The 24799-nt window shown below is 41.5% G+C and overlaps 2 protein-coding genes across 3 annotated transcripts; both read right to left on the bottom strand.

The window, feature by feature from the left end:
• Positions 1 to 4136: 4136 nt before the first annotated feature.
• Positions 4137 to 8067, bottom strand: otpa (orthopedia homeobox a; the record flags this gene model as incomplete). Of its 2 annotated transcripts, none has more annotated exons than XM_079235707.1 (3): positions 4137 to 4655; positions 7065 to 7510; positions 8031 to 8067. In XM_079235707.1, 3 exons carry the CDS (start codon positions 8065 to 8067, stop codon positions 4137 to 4139), a joined length of 1002 nt encoding a protein of 333 aa, XP_079091833.1. The 2 variants fall into 2 exon arrangements, with proteins under 2 accessions (XP_079091833.1, XP_079091832.1); XM_079235706.1 differs by having other exon boundaries at positions 7992 to 8067.
• Positions 8068 to 12671: 4604 nt separating this feature from the next.
• tbca (tubulin cofactor a) lies at positions 12672 to 23176 on the bottom strand. The gene is made up of 4 exons (XM_079234784.1): positions 23074 to 23176; positions 17823 to 17928; positions 14772 to 14858; positions 12672 to 13553 (listed from the first exon to the last, which is right to left on the bottom strand). Exons 1-4 carry the CDS (start codon positions 23124 to 23126, stop codon positions 13473 to 13475), a joined length of 327 nt encoding a protein of 108 aa, XP_079090910.1. The 5' UTR covers positions 23127 to 23176; the 3' UTR covers positions 12672 to 13472.
• Positions 23177 to 24799: the final 1623 nt, after the last annotated feature.

The following is a 24799-nucleotide window of genomic DNA, read 5'->3' on the forward strand; positions in this document are numbered from 1 at the left end:
TCTCTCTCTCTCTCACACACACACAGGAAAATTAATGAGCTCTCATTCATAATCCCGGACAGAGAGAGCCATATTCACCCTTGGATGGTTTATTGACTGATTTCATTTATTTGTGTGGAATAAATAGGAGGTAAACATTGGCTCGCTCTCACATTTTTTTCCGCGACACACTCGCTGCACAGCATTCTGGGAGAAATGATCCCACCAGCAGCAGGGTCACTGATTGGCTACCTCGTCAGTGTGTGACAAATTACCCAATGAGAGAGAGGTTACCCATTTCCACAAACTAATTAACCTGTGTGATAGTGAAACAAATTATTACATTTATGTAATATTATTTCACATCTGTCGCTAGACTGCAAAAATCTTCATCCGTGTGCTTCAGTCGCCCCGATCTCTCTTTCTGTGTGATTATAATCCAGACATCATGGACGCTCTGCTCTTTACAGGCTATACATGAAGAGTGACTTTCAGTATTTTAAAGGACTTTACATTGTTTCAGCGCTTTAAATAAAAATCTGAAATGAGTCAAAAGCTGATTGTTTTGTTGTCAATGACAGAAGGTTAACAAGCAGTCGTTTCGAACATGGGGATCAAAGAGGCACAATATTGATTAATTCAGGTTTTGCTTACAATCTAATTCCAAGAAAAATATCCAACACCGTCATGTTTAAGTTAAAATACAATATTATATCTTAGAATGGCATAAAACATTAATACGTTCATAAGCACATAATAAGACACGAGACACATTCATATCACTTTCACAGAATAACTCAGAGCGGTAACAGGACGATTGGCAAGACATGTATATATATTTATCGATATGAATTGTGTTTATAATTTACAGCTTTCTGATCTTTGCTTTTTATTGTGAACTACAGTTTTACCTCTAAAACCTCTTTGGTGAATCTGCTCAAAGTGCACAGATCCACATGAAACCAGTGGCGAAACGGTTAGGAACAATTTAATTATGAAAGTTGTGCAACTGAACCACTTCTTTAAAACGTTGTTCATGGGTTGAAGGTTCAGTCTGTCACATTTAAGGGGATCTAGTAGCAAACAATCGGAATATATTATTAAGAACTATGTTTTCAGAAATGTATAATCGCGTGAGAATGAGCCGTTTCTACCGTAGCCCAGAACGGACAAACCACGCACCGCGAACTTTCAGTTGGTTGCAATCTGTAACCTCGCCACTAGATGTCGCCAAATCCTACGCGCTGCACCTTTAAACGAGAAAGATAACAGAGTGAAGCGACACAGAGAAGCTGCTACACGTATCTTTAGTTTAGGAAAATGCACACACATGAGGCCACTGTTCACGCAAAGAGTAAGGGCTTAGAAATAACAGGTAGCAGGATAACATGGATAACATGTCACACAACTACAGCTGAAGCTAAGTTTGTCTTAAAGGTGACATATTAAACGTCATGGTACTTTTAAAGCGTCCTTGTAATCATGGGCAGTATAGTTGAAGTATTCAAATCAATGCAGCTGAAACCAGAGATATCTATTTTATTTCACGCTTTGTCAAAACCCGGCGCCTACATTACCCACGATGCAACTCAACAGCCTAAAGTTCTGTCTGATATTCTGGTGCGTGAGCCTGGAGCCTCTGGCCTGCAGCAGAGATGAGTTACAGAGGTCTCACTTCTCTCAACACCAGATTATTATCTTATTTTTTTATCAATTTCTAACTTATGGTTTTTGTGACAGTCATCGTGACACAAAGTCTGTGCTGCACCTCAGTGACGGATGCATGTCACGGTGACTGAAATAAAAAAAAATCTAACTGAAACATTAAAACCGAATAAAGAAGCAAAAACAAATAAGAATATATGGTTTGAAAGACTAATAGATGACGAAACAATAACTCTGCAACCGTCAGAGGACCTGACCCTCTGACTTCATTTGCATCATGAATCATGATGGAAAATCCAAAATTAGAAATAAAATGACCAAAGATTAGTTGCACTCTGGATCCAACACTCAATGTGAAAATATCTGCTTTTTCATGCACGAGTTCTGCAACAAGAGAGCTCAGTGGCCATGAGGCCGTCCTCAGTTATTAAATGGACGACGCCATGTTGTTTGCCTGATTGCTCATATGCAAAGTGCAGAAATGAGTTCATTATGTAAAGCTCCTGAAGTTCTCTCATTGTTTCAGGCTTTTCTTTGAGCAGGTTTGGGATTCATATTTTGTGTTTTCAGCTAAAAGATAATAACATGAAGAACAGCACCTTTGGGTCCTCTGCTAATTTATCAGGTTGGTCCTCACTGCGATTGAGTTTGACACCTCTGATTCCTGCCTCAATAATGAATGGGGAATTGAGCCTTTTGTGTGGAGTTGCTCCTTGATGACCTATATATATATATATATATATAATTTTGTTATTATACATCATGGAAGAGGCTTTTGTCCACTCAGAAAAGAGAAATGCATGATGATGCTGATCAGTTTCTTGCTGTCTGGATCAGAAATGGTTCTTAAGGTGGTTTGAGTTTTTCAGGGTCCAGCCCTGCAGAACCGTGTAAAAGTACCAATAATTCCATGTGAAAGTACACACATTACAAATGAAACGTGCAAAGTGCAGAAGCATTATCAGCTAAATGGAAGTGCTATGTCATATATTATAATATTGGGTTATCATTATATACATTAACATTTACAGTAAGCGGCATTTAAAGTTGTATCTGATTGATATGGGGCTAATTAAGTGGTTTAATCTTGAACAAATGCATATTAACATGCGTACTTTACAAACTGCTCATTTTAAATGTAAATTAGAAATCTGCAAATGAGAAGTTTTCAGATAAATGTATCATGGGAAAAAAAGAAAAAGTACAGTATTTCCTTTAGAAATGTCACAGAAGATACTTTTACTGCTCAAATGTCACATCTTCTTTTTTGTTTATTTAGTTTATTTAGCACCATCTCCTCATCTTCATGTCTTCTCTGATTGATGACGGCATCACTCATCACGTGAGTTGTTGCTTCAGAAATTCTGTGTACATTAAAAAAGTTAAATTTAAAAAAAACGTTTGGATTTCCTTATCGCCTAAAACAGGTAATTTGTTTTCTTTTTGGAGACACTTTTTTTTTGACAGACCTTTTTAAACTGCTTCCAAAAAAAGGAGGGTTGATTCGTGATGTGACGTAATTGAAAATGATTTTTATTTGATCATTTACATTTAATTGATATAAACATGTCCATGAAACAAAATGGTTCAAACATTTAAGAAAGTCATAATGTCATAATAAGCACAGACATACTTTTTTTTTGAAACAGAAGTTATCACAAACTGACCAAAATGGGAACAAGAGTGCTTCCGCTACACAAAACATCCTATATAACAGATTATACTTAAGTCAGTTTCATGTCTTAATTTATAGTATTTCCCGTGTTGTGTTTTTTTTTGCCTCGGACAGCACATGCAGTCAAGTCCTCTTCCGTGACGTCATGATTCCAGGTGAATCCTTCTTGCTCCTTTAAACCTCCAGGTATGTCCAACTCCCCTTTTAGAGGCGCGTGCTGTGCCGCAGTTGGAAACAAAGGCATCACAACCGAGTTGTTGTATTTCAAAGTATCCCCAGAATTTGTCTTCAAAAAATAAATAAGTCAGTCACCAAGCAAATGTCTTACAGAAAAGGCGAGGGCCGCATGTGCCGAATAATAAGTTATTAAATAAATAATTTAAATAGATGAATAAATAAATAGTTGCCGCATGCGAAATAATAAGTTATATCTTAAAACAGAACCAGTGGATGCTTCAGTGTCCTCTCTTTGTGATTTGTGGAGAGAGAAAAAACAAAAACCAGATGTGTTCTGCGATTTGTTATTTGATGAAGTATCCTGGTTGTATTTCTCCCGGCGCGGATGGATCGGATGAAGAAGAAGAAGAAGAAGAAGAAGAAGAAGAAGAAGAAGAAGAAGAAGAAGAAGAAGAAGAAGAAGAAGAAGAAGAAGAAGAAGAAGAAGAAGAAGAAGAAGAAGAAGAAGAAGAAGAAGAAGAAGAAGAAGAAGAAGAAGAAGAAGAAGAAGAAGAAGAAGAAGAAGAAGAAGAAGAAGAAGAAGAAGAAGAAGAAGAAGAAGTGAATGCAGAAGAAAGAAAAAGCCCTCCTCGTGAGCCCACTAGGTGAAGCTCATGGATACTGTGTGCTCCAGCGCCTTGCGGCGCAGCGACGCGATGCTTGTCCCTCTCCACACCTCACTCTCCGGGGAGCTGCACAGCTGCGGCGAGTGCGTCATGTTGCTCTGGCCCAGGGACGCCTGCACCATCCCGGGGAAAGTGGGCTGGTAGAGGTGCGACTGCAGCCCGGAGCCGTTCGACATGTTGGCCAGACTCATGGAGTTGTGCGGCTGCCCGGCGCCCAGGCTGCACTGCGACAGCGACTGCGCCATGGCCTGCTGGCGGCCCAGAGACGGCGGCAGCTGCAGCTGCGACACACCGGGCATCCCCGCCGTGGCCCAGCGGGTGTCGTTGGCGTGGAAGGAGCAGAGGCTGTCGCCCATGGCCGCGGCCGCCGCCGCCGCGGACGGGAACTGGGACAGGCCGTGGTGGTGCGTCGGCAGCAGGCTCCCCGGGGAGCGGAAGACGTTGGTGGTCTTCTTGCGCTTCTTCCACTTGGCGCGTCGGTTCTGGAACCAGACCTGCACGCGGGACAGAGGCGGCAATGAGTTATTGGAGCAGCGGGTGTGATGGTGCGTCTGCAGGGGTCATGTTGTCAGAGATGAGGGCACATAAAGGGAAAGAGAAGGTTGTGACATCGGGCTGGGGTCATGATGATGATGATGATGATGATGATGTGAACCACCAGCCATAAATCTGCTGCAGAAAAACACAGATTTATGTTTGTTTGTTCTGGATCTTTCAGCTTTAACAACGTGCAATTTACATTGGTATCATTTATATATTAAAGGCTCCAATTAACACAAATAAATGGGTACAAATTAATTTAAAAAACACGTTCAATAAGCTTCCAGCCTCTTATAGCACATTTATATTTAAAATGGCAAACAGTGGCAACCATTTGAAACTGTTTTTTCCCCCCATTTTGCCTCAATAAATCCGCATTTTCATGTGTAGTTTTATGTGTAATTATTTCGATTTTGCATACATGTGTACATTAAGTTTGTGGCTTTATTTTGGTGCAAAATACATATTTAAAAACAACCTATTTTGAATCCAAATGATGGTTTGGAGCCATTGAACGCCACGCAGTCCAGTAATGAAGAGCCCGGTGTGACACACACACACACACACACACACACACACACACACACACACACACACACACACTGTGGTGCTTGAGCTCTATATGGAGGGCTGGCTGTACGCGCGCGCGTCTCTATGATTAATGTGAAGATTTGCTTGAGGAAGTGGAGGCGCAGTAATAAGAACGGGACAATCTCACTCCCCCGTGTTTTCTCTCCACGTAGCCAGCCGTGAAATCCGGCCTGAAATGCATTACACTTCAGGAGAAAGAAAACGCAATTTCTCAAAAAAATATAAAGACAGAGTGCTTCCTCCGCGCGTGCACGCGGCATTAAGACGTCGAAGGACCGGCTTCTTCCTCTCAGGCCAGCAGAGGAGCGTCATTTCACCAATTCTTATTATATGGACAAATACACCCATGCAATAATAATAATAATACTATTAATATTAATGACTATTGGGGGTTTTATTTCACGTGTGAGCGCTTCACATTTGCTGTAGTTAATAAGGCGAAGGTCCCTAATGTGGTGGATATTTTATCTGCAGACTATAGAAGTCATTGAGGACACACACACACACACACACACACGCACACACACACAGTGTGTTTTATCTGAAGGGGAGTAATTAAGATGGAATCATCATTTGGATAATTTTACACCAGATGGACGCAGTCGGGGCAATTCTGAATAAAATAACCAGAAATAAAAACATATTTCTGTAAAAAGTTTCTGCAGTTAAATTTCTTCAGTTAAATATAATATTATATAATAAGCTTTTTCTTCTTCTTTTTTAAAAGATGAAATCTCGTGAAGTGAGAGGACGACAACAGGATGTGTTGTAACTAAAGTAACGAGGCGGTAATAACTGCTGTCATGTTGACTGTGTGTGTGTGTGTGTGTGTGTGTGTGTGTGTGTGTGTGTGTGTGTGTGTGTGTGTGTGTGTGTGTGTGTGTGTGTGTGTGTGTGTGTGTGTGTTAATCCGCAGGTTTGAATCTCAAATCCACTGGCACTGCCCTTGGGAAAGACTCTCACTTTCAAAACAAACACACACACACACACACACACACACACACACACACACACACACACACACACACACACACACACACACACACTCTTTGCTGGTTGTTGGCTCACGTTTAAAGATATTTCTTAAAAATAACCTGACTTCATGTAATAACCAAAATGTTTTAAAAATGCAGATGTTGTAGTTTTTTTTTTGTGTGAGTACAATTGTTGGATATAATGAACATGTGTGTGTTTTGTATATTAATAGTTGTGTGTTTTATGTTGTAGGCTGGATTATTATCTCAGTGTAACCGGAAGTTAATTGGAGTTGAAATAACTTCTATTGAAATAAATTGAAATAACTTATATTAAGACAACATTAGATATTATTTTAGGCTACTTAAATTAAAATAAAATACTTGTAGTTCATAAAATCCCAACACCGACGGCTGAAATCAGAATATTTCATTTTACAGCCATTCAAAAAAAAGAATGGCAAGTTGTTTAATTTTTTAAAGCAAATTGGCTTTGATTATTTATGAGAAATTCATAATTTTCGAGGGTGCGTTTCGAATGTAAACAGTAATTTGAAAAAATGTAGACATGTTCAAGAAGTGAACACGATAAGACATAAAATAAAGAATAAAAAAAAGTCCGGTGGGATTTAATCTCTATATTTATGACAATAACGCAGGTCTTCTATTGATACGCGGATGTATTCGGAGCTCCTGTCTCGTGCATTTGACACTGTTTAGATGATCACATGTTTTTTATCCCCGTGACCTCCTCTCCGCGTCCCCGCTGTGCAGCCCGCTGCAGCCGGCCGTGTGTACCTGCACTCGGGACTCCGTGAGGCCGATCCTCAGCGCCAGCTCCTCGCGCATGAAGATGTCCGGGTAGTGCGTCTTGGCGAAGCTGCGCTCCAGCTCGTTGAGCTGCGCCGGGGTGAAGCGCGTCCGGTGCCGCTTCTGCTTCTGGCTCTGGCTCTGCTGGCCTCCTCCGGACTGGCTGCTGCTGCTGCTGCTGTTGCTGTTGCTGTTGTTGTTGTTGTTGTTGTTGTTGTTCTGCTTCTCCTGCTCTTTGCTGTTCACCTGCACCGCGTTGGATCCTCCACCTCCTCCTCCTCCGCCGCTGATGTCGTCGCCCGGCAGCATCGTGGATCCTTCCACGCCGTCCGGGCCGAGCTCTCCTCCGGAGTGTCCCGGGTCGGGCCCGCCGCCGAGCCGGCACTTCAGAGCCTCCCGATGGCCCAGCAGCTCCGCCGCGGCGTCCTTCATCCCTGCACACAAACCACAGCGGGTGAGACCTTTTTTTTTAAATTGTATTTTTTTGAACAGTAAACACGTTTCTCTGAGAGGAAAAAGAAACACATGGTTAGGGAAATATACTTATCATGCAAAGCATTCATATTTGCTGCAATAGAAGAAAAAAAAGATGCGTATGCATTAAAACCAGATTTAAAACACAGATGCTGAAATATAAAATAAAAAAAAACAGCAATCAGCGCGTGCAGTTCTTGAAAAGAGAGACAACCACAGCATGCACATTACAATCTGCTCCTTAAATACTCTTAATTCAATTCCATCGCACCGATATTTTAGGAAATTGTTAAATCAAATTACGCGGTAATGTAATAATAATAATTACTTTCCCAATGAATTAAGCCAGTTTGGCTCACTTCGGTCACATTAAGAGGAAATAAGAAGCAAATTGACAACATTCAGAGCTTGATTTAAGGATTAGAAGTGCCTCCAGCTTACAGTAGAGTTGAAGACCGGAGTTTGGTGATGATAACTCACCGAGGCGAGCATCCAGGAGGTCGGCATGAGAAAGCATTGCGCACCGCTCCAGGGCGAAAGTGCTATTCCCAACTAAAAAAAAATATCTCTATGCCTTTAACCTATTTAAGAAATATATATAGACTAAATGAAAGCAAATTCGGTTTGTGGTTAAAAGGGAGGTTCGTTGCATTATAATGTAGTTTAGAGAAATGGGGAGGCGCTTAACAGCGGAATGAACCCATGAGCTTCTCCAAACGAGAACCAATCACAGCTGAAGCCTGAGGTATGTCAGCTTTAGCCCGAGAGCCCTTCCTCCTCCTCCTCCTCTTCCTCCTCCTCCATCCTCTCACATCCACAAGTTCATTCCTCCTCATTCCTGTAATTGGCTTTGATTTCTCCTCCAAATTACATCCAATAAAATAACCTGATTTAATATCTGTGTGAGAGCTTTCGACCCGTTCAAGAAATGTTGGATCACCACAATGTTTGTTTAATTGTGCATGCTGCTCTCTTTTCTTTTTTTTAAATTCTTCTTTATTTATTTTGTACATAATAGGACACGAATATATGGGAGTTAATGCATACATGAGGAGGAAGGCTGCATTAACACCTTCAATATGAACTTGAGTCCATAATGTGAAGCTTATATTCTTTTTTTTGTCTCCATGATGATATTGTCGACCTCTTTAAAGACACTAAATGCCTCTTGGAGACCAAGTGAACCTCCTCTAATATGATTTCCCAGTCAGCCAGACAACAAACTTTATATAATTCTAACTAGGCTCTCATGTTCAAGGCCATTAGGCTTTTATGTAATTAGTGCCGAATCTATTCGCCTTTATTCCACACATCGGATCAGTGTTATTAGAGGTGATTTACTAGTATTTAGGCCCAACTGTCAAGAAGGGAGGGACTTGGTACAAATGATGTGTGAGCGAATTAATTCGGCGGAAAGTGGAGGGAGTTCAACATGAGCTGTGAATGCTTTGATACACACACACAAAAGGAGACCGAATTTGCAACAGGAGGAGGAGGCCTTTAAATCTAAATTATTTATTCTCCATGAGACCAGGAAAAGAAGTAAGGAGCTCCTTTTATCACTGAACAAACCACCATTAGACTCAATTAGCACACAAATACACATACACACACACACACGCGCGCGACAGCCTGCCTAAATATTTAAGGACAAACCTTAATCAGACACGCTTCAGACAGATGTCGGGACGTTTTGTGAGCGAGCAGGTTTTTTTTGGTAATTTATTATGTGCCAAAAAGAAGAAAAAAATACACAAAAAAAAAGAATTGGCACAAAGGAAGCGTCCGAGCGTGAACGAGCTTCTTCTTCTTCTTTTTCTTCTTCATCCATGCAGCTTCACTCGCCTCTCCGCTCGTCTTTTATTTGTCTGCAATCTGGTGGCACGAGGGGGCAGGCCGGGAGGGGACGGACGGACGGAGCGCGAGGCACGAGGCGCGAGGCGGGGGGAGCCTATTCTCGGACGCACCGCGGACGAGGAGGAGATGTGGATTGTCGGCGTATTTCTGGCAAAAAAGGAGAAGAAGAAGATATGTCTCTCCATGTTTTTTACTTTGTATTTTTGTTTTGAAGCTGGACTGGATTTCAGGCTTGAAATAAGCGTCGTTATTTCTAAATATTCCATTTCTTTTCGTACATATTAACGTATTTATTCAACATAATTACAAAGGCGTTGCCTTGTGTTATTCGCAGTAATAATCAGCGACACAATGTGGTGTTTATTCCCGCGGCAGCAGCTGAGAGCCCATAAAGGATCATTTAATGTCGTCACATAGCGGGATGATGGACTGCGCGCTTCACTTTACGAGCCTCCGACAGCTCCGCGCGTTTATGGCTGTGCAAACACAAGTGCGCGAGTCCTCTCGTGGCAGCGGGTCATATTTAACCCCAAAACAGAGACAGAGAGGGAAAGGGTGGGAAAAAATAAAATAATAATAATATGTAGTTTAATATTTACAAGCCCAGAAAAAAGCTGCACTATAATAATTGTGTCATGGTGAATAAGCTTTTCTTTCCTAAAAAAAATAAACACTTTGTTTTGCTTGCTGCTGCCTGTTAAACAATTTATTTAGTTGGATTGAATCTTGCAATATATTTCATGCTTTATTCAAACGTGGAATATGAATAAATGTCTTCAATGCATTGGAGACTTAAACACAAGTTATTATTTGTGTAATGTGACCCAATTTGGAAGTTGTTATAGATGCAACGTATTATAGTTCAACTAATTAAAGTGCATCATTTCACTTAATAATGCCAATAGATTGTTTTTGTGTGTGTGTGTGTGTGTGTGTGTGTGTGTGTGTGTGTGTGTGTGTGTGTGTGTGTGTGTGTGTGTGTGTGTGTGTGTGTGTGTTGAAGGTCCTGGTTCTGCTGACTTGCTGCGGCTGTAATTAGGGTAAACAAGGAGCCGCGCGCAGTTCGCTACATCTCTCCACTAACGCGCTGACATCCATCTCATCCATGACATAAATAAAAATAGACAAACAAATTCGCCCCCTGCAAGTTAATGCGGTGCATCTGTGCGGAAAGTAGACGCTTTCACGCGCCGTGGAGATGAGTGACTTTTAATAAAGAAAAAAAACAACAACATATGAGTGTGTGGTGCTGTAATGTGAACGGCGTATCAAGGTTGAAGCCTCCGAGGCTTTCTTTTACCTCCAGATATCCACGTGTTTGACTGCACAGTTTGGTATCAGGCGGGACTCGAACCTCTAACCTCTTGGTTTTACAGTGCAACATCTCCAAAAGCACCACAAGGCCCGGCTGGTTTTGTGTTGTTCTCTTTCTCCTTTCCTCCCCTCTGATCCGCCTCTCTATTCACTCAATTACAGATTTCTGAGGAGAAAAAAAACAATCGATCTTCCATCTGCACGCGCCCCACTTTAACAAATGAGATTCTTGTTTCTGCAGCTGATTTGGTGACAGTCATGGAGGGATCATGCAGGAGCAGCAGCTCATGATAACTCATGTGTTGAGCAGGAGATCAACTTTAACGTGCACAAACTATAGTGGCAGAAAAGGACGACGACGTGCTCACGCGGGTGCGCGCGCAATAACGCATCCCGGCCTCTACTTCCGCCTTGGTTCCATTCGGACGACTGGAGGTGCCCACGTCATAAATAAGAACTCGTGCCGTCAATATTCCCCGTAGTTAAAGCCTATATTTAATATCAATAAACTCTTAATATATTGTATATAATCTAGTGCCTATATTTGGATTATCATACTGATGCATCATCATTTTAGCATTTAAAGTGAATGTCATATGATTATAAGGTATTTACATATTCATCTGCAAAGTAGCCTTGTAAAAAGTACATTATTTGAATATTGTCCACTGGATTGTGCAGTAAAAGTGCCATAAGATGACTTAAGTAAAGCCCACTATAAACCTCAGTTATATATGCAGCAGTTGAGCCAATGCAGGTCCATCCTCTCATTATTCTCTCATTGTTAGATTGGAAGTGTCAGGTCAGCCTCTCAGAGGTTACACACAGGCCACTTCCTCCATTTAGAGCTCATTCCAGAAAGCCCACATTGGTTTCTCTGATCATTCACAGCAGACGAGTTCACAGTCTTAAAGCAGAGAGGTGGCAGCAGCTAGTTTTAGTCATGTATGTACTTTAAATGAGCTAATGAGTAATAGTTACTTAATGCAAGTAGAATTATGAAGTACTTACACTTGAGTGTTTTTGTCCAAAACATTTCAGATTGAGACAATTGTGCTTTTAACTATTAATTTATCCGACACATTCATATTATAGAGACTCAGATTAAGACCTTATATAGAAACATCAGTTTATGAAACAAGATGCACTTCCGCATCCTCCAATTAAACATTAAAATGCTTTAAACTTCACGCATTAGCCGCCTAATAAAAATCTAATTGCATAATAAATATAACTGCCTGAAAAAGGGCCTCGTGAGAGCTTTTATTTTGGTAGCTCAGGTTAAATTGCGCTGATAATACTTCCCTATCCTTCTCCTTGGACACAGGAGAGTGTGTGTGTGTGTGTGTGTGTGTGTGTGTGTGTGTGTGTGTGTGTGTGTGTACACTTGTTACCCAGCAGCCACCGCGCGCTCGGGGGTCCTCAGGTCAGATGTAGCGGCCCCGCCGCCGCATCTCATGCCGCAATTAGCGCCGCTGCCCCCGCCTGCACGGACTCGATTAGGCCCGTGATTTATCCGAAATAAATATAATTATACCTCCAAATAAAATAATCAGCATTGAAGAGCGATTTCCTTAACGAGACGGAGCGGGCTGGATGTCACGCAGTAGCAGCGCCTCATTAGGGCGCTAATGAGACTTTGGGGTGATCCCGATAATAATCGAAATCTGTAAAATAAGGATCAAGTCAAATGTAACCTTAATTTGTCTGGCAATTGAGTTCATTTATTAGTATGACTATTTAGGAAGGACTCACTCGGCCTTATTAATGCGAGGTGTCGTTATTTTTAAGGCCATTTGGATAATAGATGTATAACTGCCTGTTTTATTGTTCCCATAACTGACATTTGTCTTTTATTCTGACAGGTTTTTACCCCAAAAGTCATCCCTCTTTATTGCCTGCTTCCATTCCACTGCTCTTAACAAGACACTGTGCAATTAAATCCATCAGTTAAGCGCAGAAACCATCAGTTTATTCATCGAATAGAAAGAAAATTACATTCAAACAATTTTGATAACGACCCCAAAAGAAAAAAGAAAAAAAAAAGTCTCTCAAATATGATTATTTGTTGTTTTACATGCTGTAAATTGAATAGACACAAGTTAAGGACACTTTTTTACCTTTTTCCTTTCTGACATTTCACAAAAAAGTATGAATATATTTGTTACTTGCAGCTTTGGTTAATTATTCTCGGATGCATCGTCATCATCAAGAGCCAATAAACGTCCTGCAGGCTCAAGCCTTTAATATGAATATAAAAAGGAATGCAAAAATCATTCGGATAAGTATTAAAGGTAAACTGTCACTTTATGGATTGGATTAGTGTTTTTTTGGTTTTTTTTTACGGTTTACAACAGGCTTGCTACTTCAAATCAATCCAGAAGTGGACCCACAGCATTAAAAGTGATGTCATGAAGACAAATGTGTGTGTGTTTAATTGTGTGTTTGAGTCCAGATTGAGTATAAGTATGACGAATACAAAATAAATAAAGAAAAAAACCTTGAATCCTCCGCTGTGATAACCTGAATGTTTTATCGGGCGCTTGTGGGATTGTTTATATATTTTCCACACAGGAGGAGCATGATCAAACGTGGTGGCACGTTAACGGTAAACAGTAGAAAATAATCACATCAAGAACAGAGAATGGATTCAGTTCGCCCTCGGCGGTTTCCAAACAGGGCCTGACGAAAGGAATGGACATTTAAAGAAGCAAGTGAATCTCACAGTGAGAACAGAAAACAGATCAGAAATCATCCTTCAAGCTTCACTGAGTCCAACATGTTTTTAGCCTCTATGTACTCCTCTGATTCGGCCAAATCCGCTTCTGCTTCCTGGAAAGACACAAACAGACACACACTTTTATTGCCATTTTAGAACAACGTCGCCATCTCCTACACACACACGAGAGAGGAATTACGGCAACTTAAGAATGACTCCACAACCCTCCTCAACTTTATTTTGGCGCCGTAAAAAAAAAACAAAAAAAAAAACTTAAATCCTGAGGTCACGTAAAAATCTAAATGTAGCAGTTGCACCTTCCCTTTCCGCGTGTCTGAGGATGAGCGATCGGGGGAAGGTTGCTAATTCCAGGTTAGCTCCCTCTGCCTGCCGTGCAGCGCTCACGCCTCCAGCTGCCCGACTGTTGCTCCGCATTAATTGAGATGACCCCGAGACGCGCACGCTTAGGTTTGCTTCCTCGGCATATCAACTTGAGCCCTGAAGGGACGAGACGCACGCTGGGCGCCGAGGCACCCAAATACTCTTAATTGGTGCGACGTGTGATACTTGGAGCAGTTCATTGAAATCACACCGAGAGAAAAAAAAGAGAAGCATTTTCCCATAATTCCTCGTGGTATGGCTTAAAATGTATGTTATGGTTATGATTTTGAAGCACGGTTTACATCAGTGAGTGGATCCTCCCTCATGAGAACCGCGGATCAATTACAGAGTTTAATGTTAATCATCACAGTGTGAAATATAGTTTTACTGACCAGCTTTATTCGCCAATATTCAGTAAAATATGCGATCAGGACTTTCTAGTCGCCGATGTCTACCGCTAACGGCCTAAAGGTTCAGTTCCATTATGATGCGTTCAGGCTCCATTTAGGGAAAATGAGTACTGGGGGAAGGTAAATTATCATGATGTGTTCACATGCAATCTCGTAAAATTTAGTTGTTGGTGATCTAAAAAGACAACGGCTAGCCGACGCGTTAGCCGCCACTAAAAGACAGTAATATGACACAACTGGACAAAAAGTTATGAAATAACGCAGCTTTACTTTAAAAAAAAGCTGCCAAATATTGAGCAATGTCCACTTTCTCCTGCTTTCAAAATGAGCCGTGGGACCGGTTTAGCTCCAGATCAGATTTGGGTACTTTGAGATATACAACAGGTGCACTGCTCGATGGCAGTTATTGTTGTCATGCGTCTCCATCATCTCACAAATACAATGACGCCACGTGTTTTCAACAAGGCCGTACATCTGTAACAGCGTGAAGGGAGAGAGTCTCATCAGTACGGATTTGTCCTGTTGGGAAGGGTTACTCACTAATAACTGTTGCAGGTCTCCGTGTGCGGCGGTCAGACGGCGGTGGCAGTCCGGGACCATCATGTGGGACTCCTGCAGAACCTCGATCTGAAACCACATCGCCACGTGTGTTAATAAGACTTTCATCACAAAAACAAGCATGGAGCATGAAGCCAAGCGGGCATATTCATTCGCCGCATGTCGTCGTAGCCGTCGCTTCTGGCACTAGCGTGCATGGGTGTCCCGCACGCTCTCTGCTGCGGTGAACGCCGGCGGTATGAAATATGTTATTGAGTTATCGATCGTGCGGGGAGTCGGGCCGCGATCTGACTGACACACCTGGATGAATGAAGAAAACTCCCGGAACCGAGGGCAACCGTGATCAGGCGTAAAGCGGTATTACTACGCCTGGAGTGAGACTGTGTTACGGCCCGGGGGGGAGGGGCTGCTGTGGAATTCCCCCAGCTGGCACCCCTAAAGAGCAGAGAGCGTTTGGCTAACGCTGTCAGACACACTCACTCACTGACAGATGCTTCCTCACCGAGCAGCAGAGTCAAAACACGGACGCCGTCGCACACATGTGCATTACACGGCCGTGCACACCAACAGGCAGCCGGGTGAACTCGGACGCGAGGCGGGCCGGCGGACTAACTGACACGCCGAAAGACAACCAGCGGAGCCGGCCGGCCGTCGAGATATGACAAGGTGAGGCCGACTAAGCAGAGGAGTGTTGGAACAGAGAAAAGTCACGGCGCCCTCCCGGTGCAGTGGAATGATCCCATCAGCGCTGGATAACGATGACACTTACAGCGTATTGATTCCATTAAAATAAAAACCTCTAATCCATCCTGCCTCAGACCTCTCATCTCCAACCATAATCCATCTGGCCTCCCAATCTCCCCATTTAACACCAGCCAAGCCGGCTGCTCAGCTCCGAGCCGCCGCTCTGCGAATCAACAAACAAAACAAAAACGCACACTGAATTTTAATGCTACCAGTAAACATAATCAGAAGCGCCGCCAGCCGGCTGCGCAGTTCCACCCTGGCCGGAACAACTAGAAGTGAAACATCCAAAAATCAACCAGGAGCCAGTACTCTATGGAGCAGTGTTCATGGACCATGCCCAACAATTTGATCTTTAGTTTCTCTCTTTTTATAGATATGCCAACAAGATGTGTCTTATTAAAGAAGAAAGAAAAAGACCAATACAAAAATACAAATAACTGACAATGTTCAACTACAAAAGGGTGAAGGAGCCTTGAAGCCAAGCAGCTCTGTGAAGCTACGCTGCTAACGACGCAATGCTAACATGCAGATTTTTAGCACACGTAATATCTCTGGGTGCGTTCAAATACCCATAATACAATACTAATATTTAGTACGTCCCAATAAATGGTACGTCAGGTGCAGCATGCTTTTCTGGCTCTTCAGACCCACAATATTTTGTGCGGCGGGACACACGTCACACCGGCTGGGACGCCAAGAGAGTAAGAAGCGGTCTGACTTTCTGTAAATGACGACCCCCAACGTAGTCCTTGTGTTTTCCTTCTGTATCTTAAAGTTATAAAAAAGAAACGTGTAGAAGTGTAAAGATGCTCCACTTAAGAGATAAAGCCAACGTAACGTGCGACATACACGTTTTCAAACCCGATGCTGCTCTTCTCAAGTGCACAGGATAAATGATGGAGGGTGCCGGCACAGCGAGACACAATGGAGAGGAGGGACACTAAATCACCAGCATGTGTCAGTAATTATCAAACTCCTCTAAAGTAACATGATATAATTACATCTGCATCAAGCAAATTACAAAATCACTAATGGTTCTCCTCTCAAAACCTAATTCTTCATTATCACTGTGGACCGACCTCATTACAGGAAAGAAGATAGAATCCACTTCCTGACTACGGGAGAGCAAAACCTCAGAGCGCGGGAAAACGAACCGCCGTCGATCCGACAACCTCGGATTAACTACACAGTTTAACGTCAACCATCACAGTGTGAAATAAAGTTTTACCGCCGATCTTTATCCGCTAATATTCAGTAAAACATGCGATCAGTTTTAATGCTTTTCTAGTCGCCGATCTCTACCGCTAACAGCCAACGCACGGCGGTTCAGTTCAGTGCCATTATGATGCGTTCAGGCTCCGTTTAAGGAAAATGAGAACTGAGTACTGGGCGAAGGTAAATTATCATGATGTGTTCACATGTGATCTTGTAAAATGTAGTTGTTGGTTGTCTAAAAAGGCAACTTTTAGCCAACACGTTAGCCAACTTGTTTGAATAACTTCTGGCCAACAAATTATGAATTAATCAGAAACCGTTTATTTGCCAGGAATGTTTACACAAACAAGGATTTTTTCTTGGCGGAAGGTGCATAAACGTTAGACGAGACAAACAACAATCAACGACAGCAGTGCAGTGGGTATTACATGAAGTATAAGATAAAGCGCTCAGACAAACAAAACGTTAATGTAAGTGTATGTTAAAGTGACATGTGTGTTTAAATATGAAGTGTGCAGCTTTACTATAAATAAATAATCAAGGCGTAAAAAGACATTTGTTCGGTTACATTACGATGCGTTCAGGCTCTTTTCGGTGAAAATGAGCACTGGGCGAAGGTAAATTATAACGTTTTCATGTAATCTCGTGAAATGTAGTTTTGGAGAGAAATAAAATCCAGTTGTGTGAAGATGCTTTCACAGCATCATAAATAGATGTTAGAGATGAATGATGAGCCGTTTACACTAAGCAGCTTAAAATACATTAAAACTACTAATGACAAGATTTGTTTTAGTCAATAAAAAAAAATAAAAAAAGTCTTTTATTTTTTTCTTTATATCTTTTATCATTTGAATTGTGTGGAGCGGTTGTAATTTTTGGGACGCTTGCAAAAGAAAACGATAATCTGGATCCTTTTCCACCATCTGCTTTAATCAAACAACATCAATTAGTTCTGGAGGCAAAAAAAAACGTGACCACAGATCTCGAAAAGTTATATTTTCTCCCTTTTTTGAATGTTGCGCTGATCCGACCCGTGAGCTCTACGATCGTACGACACCAAAGACCCCGTACCTGCTTCCTGAGGACATATTCGTCTCCTTTCTCCGCCTTCATGCGCTCGACCTTCGCCTCCTGCTGCTTCGCCTCAGTCTGGTACGAAATCTTCTCCTTCGCCAGCCTGCCCGACAGGAAGAGAGGAGCAGGCGGTTCGTGGTTAAAAAGGCAGTGACACAGAGAACGCAAACACACACACCCAGACGGATGATATCGGCCGAAGCATGAGGCGGTGCTGTGATGGTCACCTCCTACAGACGGGGCCATCCATCCTCGTTCTCCCCGACGTCGCTCTGACTGAGGGGAAGATCATCTCCCGCAGGGCGGCGAGATACGCACCTCAAGAACAACCGAACACATCAGTCCTGCTCGCGGCCGCTAAATACCGGCGTCCACGTGGATAAACTGCGCTTTGTGTGAAAGTCAACACTACATACAGAACTTAAAAACGCCTTTCAAGATCTGACGGAAAGACTTTCAATACACCGTCAACATGCTTGTTTTTCTGGAGAAACCTCGTCTTTTACACTAAAATAGTATCTAAAATGCAGCCGTTCGATGATTTTTCTTGGCCTTTTTCTTGACCTGTGCAGTCAAAAACATCGTTAAACACGATTTATAGTGTTTTGAGCTTTAAAAAAGGATGAAATGTAACAAACAGTCTCATATGTACGACATGCTTTTATACATATATTAGGATACGTTTTAAACTATTTTATAATTTACCAAATAAACTAAATAATCTACTCGATTACAGAGTAAATCTGGTATTGCATTGGAATCAGTTTCTTTAGTTACATAATTCATTGGTATTTGCTTTGGACACGTTTCACTGTGTGTGCAATGTCGGAAAATAGTGAAAAATGACAATAAACTCAACGTGATGTTTGTCAAATAGTTTTGAGTGTTAAACCGCAATATTCAGAAATATTACATTTATATTTTAATCAAGCAGAAAAATAGCAAATCACTTTCATGTTAATTTGTTGTAGACATTTCCAGAGGCGATTCAATATCATCAGTAAATTTAGTGGCATTAACTTTAATTAATCATTATTTTGATTATATATTTCATCAAAATATATCCAAAAAGTGAGACGCGGTTCACATGATGATCATCTTTCCTGCTGCACAGAAAACTGAATTATGATTGAATTAATTGTTATCAATTAATTATTCAAACAAATGTCCGAATTGCTTCATGTCCAAGCGTCGAGAAACATCGAGCACAAACTTTAACTTAAGTTGCATATCAGCATTTTTATGTCCCGAGTAAACAAGCAGCAAAAAAAGTATTTTGCAGTCCTTGTCAACTGCATCATTCACTGCAGCTCACACGATGTCATCACTGTGCTTATCTGACTCCTTTATCCACGTCCATCGCCTCCAACACACACAGTCCTTTTGAGAGATTAATTGATCATCAATTTAGTCCCTAATTTGGACCAAGTCAGGTGGTAAATGGGCCTCTTTTTCCTGATTGTTAGTGAAAATGGGCTCGGGTACATTGATAAATTTTGATTATTTATCAATTATGGGCCAAATGGAACTAAATCTATTAAACAGATTCCGACCCTGATTGGCATAATGGAGTTTGAAAATACGGCTATTGATAATGATTCCCAACTAATAGTCTTTTTCCGGCGGCGCCTGCCTGTCGCAATGACAACACAAATTTAATTTTTCATAAAATCAGCTGCGTGTGCGTAAGTGAGTGATCCTTCATTAATCAGCAGCATTACTGGAGACCCTTCCCTCCGCGTTGCAGCGCTCCTCGCTTAGCCAAGGAAGCCACCGGCACTCCGTCATATTTTACATCAATTACTCATTCTAATACTGCTCCATCAAGAAGCTTTTTAAAACAGCCACCATATGCAATAGCAGCTCCCGCCTTCCACTCGGCTGCGTGATGCAGAGTGAGTGATGTCACCCGTTCAGAGTCAAAGAAGGTGGCAAAGAGAAGGGGAAAGATGGAGGAAGGAAGGCTGGAATAATTTGAATAAAACTGAAGGACAGTCTAATAACAAAATGTCCATTCCTCCCCTTTCCAGGCCTGATGTTAATTTCTTATTTCTCCCAGACTTGGAGCGCCGTGTGAATGAGGGGTGGGGTCGCGGCTGGTTTTAAATAGACCTGCCACCTCGGGCGTAATGGAAAAGGCAGCTCTCTGGAAAATAGAAAAAAAAAAAAAAAAAGGGAATTAGAGCCAGCCGACACACACATTCGGGCCGCCTCCTCTAGCACTGTATTTTTGAGCCACGGTGTAGTCGGTGCTGGGACCGGAATGACAAAGGCAAATTACTGTTGTCATTTTATTAAGGGCATCCGCCTCGCTAGGGCAGAAAAGGCACTGACTGGAATGTGCAGAAAAAGCCACTGGAAATAGGCCCGGCTAAAAGAGCAGGCAGGTTTCCTCTTAACTCTGATGCATGAAAAGGGAGGAGGGAGGAAGGAGGAGAGCAAGGGAAGAGGAGACGAAAGAGGGAGATTATGAAGAGACAGAAAGCAATGACAGTCTGTTTGTTTAAACCTAACGGCTTGATTAAGGCTCCATGTCAAGATAGTACCTTTTTGGCCAACAGGGGTGTAATATCTGCAGTATCCGATAGTACACTCAACCTCAAAAACATCAGAACGGCAGTCCGGGGGAAACACTGCTTGATGAAGAACACCATCGTCCTGTTGTTTTCCCTACACTGGACACATTACCCGCTATGGGAAATCCAGCCGCCATCATCGCCGCCTCGGGGAGCCGGTTAGTAATCTGACCCTCATCAAAACACGATCGATAGCACATTACACGATCAGCGCTGACGGGAGGGAATTAGAGGCCTGCCCGATTGACGAAAAATACTCCAGTCCATCACACAGACTACTAAACGGAGCACATTATCCCACACATTTAGCTCAGAGTGGATGCCAACTCTATTAATAGGCTGTCTTAGGCCACATCCACACTGCCGTTTCTATTTTTAAAACGCACGTCCTTCACTACGTTAACGCCTGGCGTCTGCACGTACTCCGAAATTTTAGAACCCCCCTAAAAAACACGAGGCGTTCGAAAACGCCACCGAAGTCGCGTTAGTTTGAAAACGATGGCGTCTAATGACGTGTTCGCTACTTGATTGGATCTCGGCAGCAGCGACGTGTCCGTCCCCGATTCGTCACGCCGTCGGGGCAAAAACAAACATCAGCAGCTTTATTCAACATGCATGAAGGAGTACAGGCGTTCCAGACTTTGTCGTCTTTACTATCAGCTGTAAATTCAGCATTTTATAATTCTGCGACTGCCTACCTGCAGATGATGCAAGTCGTTATTAGAGCGACATTTGAAGTCCCGGTTTGCGGCTTTCTTCTGCACAACTATTGTGAAATTCACAAAAAAACTGTAAACGAACAAAAGCACAAATGTTCTCCAGTACAACAGGGACTTCCAGTCACTCGGTAGAGCTACAAGTGAGAGAGCGGACAACAACGAAACAGGGGAAACGAGTGAGAGACGCGCGTTGATCCAATTGTTCGAAAAATTTAAATCTCCATAAAATTGGACCGTTTGGGTACATAGAGATCTTTAGTGTCAAGCTAGACCGTTAAATATTAAAGAGTACAATAATACTCTGATTTTTTTCTAAGCAACCAATCTACTTCCTGTTTACAACGGCACCCGCATGCCCAATAAACGTCAATGGTCGTGCGATATTCACGTTAATTTGGTTGAGACTCATTACGAAAATGGAGCTGCAACGCCCGCATTTGAATAGAAAATAGAATTGCTGTTCATAACTATTTTGTACTGTAAGAGTTGATTTGGTCAGAGACACAAAACCGTCGACCTGGACCACTTTTAACGTCTTGCTAGAAAAACTTTCCACGATCCACATAGAGAGATTTCCCTGCCTGTTCAAATGTAAAGACAGCCGGCATTTTGTTCAAACAGCTAAAAGGAGAGTTGAAAAAGAAATTGAGCATCACATGGACAAAGTGCTCCGAAAGGACATCATTTTTTTTTTTATCTATAAATTTATTTTTTCATGCTCTTACTGCAAACTCCAAGTTCCCCGTTGCTGCTTCTTGCAGCAACTCAGGGAATTATGTGTAGCTTTTATTGAGAATTAGTCTCAGTAAATCTAAAGTGGAGCTACTGGTCAAATACAACTCATTTTCACTTAGCTACTGGCAGAAGCTTTCTTCAGGATTTAAATCACTACATTCCCCATACTTTTAACCACTGTTGTCTGTTTATTAGTTGTATTAATCCAATATCTTCCCATGTGTTACTACACAGATAATAGTACACGCTTTGATACTGGTGTATTATGAGTAATGATCAAAACAGGATCTGTAGATTCCAGTTAAATTAAACCATTCAAAAAGAAGCTTACCAATACTGAATGTACAAGATTAGACGTACACTGCCCTGAATATACATTTGTGTTTCTGAAAAATAAATAACACATTTCCCACGCTTCCTTGAAGTTTTGAATCCAACCGTCACTCACTGGCATCACACAGTGTGCAGACAGTGTCAAAATGTTTAATGATGCGTGGTCTCAAAACGTACAAATATCTTAATAATCTTATAATATAAAACATGTAAAAGCTTCACAAAGACCTAGTCGAGAGTTTGCTTGGGTGATATATAACCTCTGGGTTACCTAAAAGGTATAAACTAATACAATAAATAAGGCCAGAGAAAAATGTAGATAAATAAGAAAAGTAATACCTGTTAAGTCATTGACCAGATACTCAATAACAAAAGCCTCACAACAAAATGATGGGAAAACAATTGATCTGGAGATTTTTGTTATTATTATTTGTTAGTACAAATCCATGAAGGACCATGTGCATGTTTAAAACGTCAGATACTCGTTTGATATGCTCAGTCACAGTAAACCTGAAGGTATTTTAATGACCACAGGCCATAACACCAGCAGCAGTACGTCATGCTGCGTCATGACTGTGCAGGTTATTTCCTACATCTCCACAAATGTCCACCGTCAGCTCAGACTGGGGGGGAAAACCTTATGCTTTAAAGAGATTAAAACCAAAAAACACCAGAACACGGCTTACCAACCAGAGGGCCGCGCCAAAGCCCCGGGGTATAGTTGAAAAGTAGACGGACAAACGTTCCTCCACGCGCGGATCAATGCGGAGCTAGCTTGTCCGCCCCGGCTAAGCTAGTTAGCTCGCTACCACTAGCTTATGTACGTATTTAGCTTTTCTTGTTTACATGTTAAATCGTCTAAATGGAACAAAGAGCCAACCATACCTCCTTACGATGCCGGTTTTGATCTTAAGCTGCCGTATTCTTGGATCTGCCATGGCTGTAGATTGTAGATGGAGCAATCGGTCTGTGTTTGTAACGTGCGCAGGTTGACTGGAAGACAGGACGACGAGCGGATGGCAGAATCACCGAACTCTAGGAGGAGGATAGTCGAGTGGGTCGAACACGATGACTGTTCAGTGGGGGAAAGAAAAACTAATCATTTTTGGGTAGTGAGCTCTGGCCCTTTAGGCTAAAATGAATACATAACAAAAATATAATATATAAAAACGGTGTACTCAGAGACACGTATGAACAATGGCCAATTAATCTTGCAGAGATTCATTGTATTTTTTTTTTAGATTAATATTCCAGAATGAATACATAATTTTATATTGTACACCTTATTGTGCACACTACACATTATTTGGAGCAAAGGTGAGGGCCTCACTCAGCTAGACAATTCTTTTAATAAGTACTTTTAGTGAGGTGGGAAGAAATTATTGATCAGCTGAAGTTGGTCTACACTGAGAAAAGCCAGTTGAGGACAAGGATATTTCAGGCATCCATCCATCCATCCATCCATCCATCCATCCATCCATCCATCCATCCATCTATCTATCTATCTATCTATCTATCTATATATCCATCCAGGCTCTATTGATTTGCACATATACAGTCTCTTGCCACTAGCATGTGTTTCACTGTTTACTTAATGGTTCAATTAAAGAATAATTATAGATTAGTTAATAACCAGAATGACCGGCCCATCTTGGTTGAAACCATAAGAGAATAACAGTGAAATAACACACTTATATCAACCGATATGAGTCAAATCTTCCCCTGTGTATTTGAATGTGTCTGCATTGACTTGGCTTCCAACATCTGGAGTCAGTGAGCACTAAACTCAAACACATATTTGACGCTGTGTGTTAGTTAAGGTTTCATCAGCCTCAGAATGAGTCCGTTTCTTTATTTACACAGTATATCACTTAAGCTAAACAATTGACATGGCGTATAAAGCTGTGTTACAAAGACAGCACATTTAATATCATTTGAATCTTTGTGCATCTGATATTGATTTGTGTGATCTATGAAAAAATAATCAATTTCATAGTTTTCTTCGAGGCTGCTTGTGTCAAAAGAATATATATATATGATCACAATCCAGTCTTCAGCATGCCAATTCCATTAAAAGTTGATTTTACTCAACTACATTTCTGCACATTCTCACAGAATACTTATATATACAGATGTTACAAAGACCTTTAACGTCTTAATTTCTCATTACAACTGATCATAACAACAAAAAGCTGATGTCAAGGAGGAAAAGGAAGACAGCTTGATAGTGGGAAGAAATTTACACCTTTTGCTTATGCAAATAAATCCACAACCCAAATTGTCTCCTTAAAAAAAGAGACTGTGTTAAAGCATACAATTTGCCGTATTATTGACATTAGTTGAATGTGTGGTTTTCATGTAAATAAATAATGCAGCAGTGGAACAATCCAGTAATATTAAGACAGACAGTGGTCATTTCTCTGCATAAGGAGTATGCTTATTACATTTTTGGTAACATTTTCAATGCAGTACTTGCACTTATACACATGGGATCCTGCTCTTGCTCAACAGAGATCAACCAGCACAAAAGGGGTTAAATACAAAGACATGCAGGACCAGGATTCCCTTCTAACACAAATATAATTAGAATGAGTTGCTATTAATTTATATT

This window comes from Taurulus bubalis (genome assembly GCF_910589615.1).
Source record: "Taurulus bubalis genome assembly, chromosome: 19".
Taxonomy (NCBI): Eukaryota; Metazoa; Chordata; class Actinopteri; order Perciformes; family Cottidae; genus Taurulus; species Taurulus bubalis.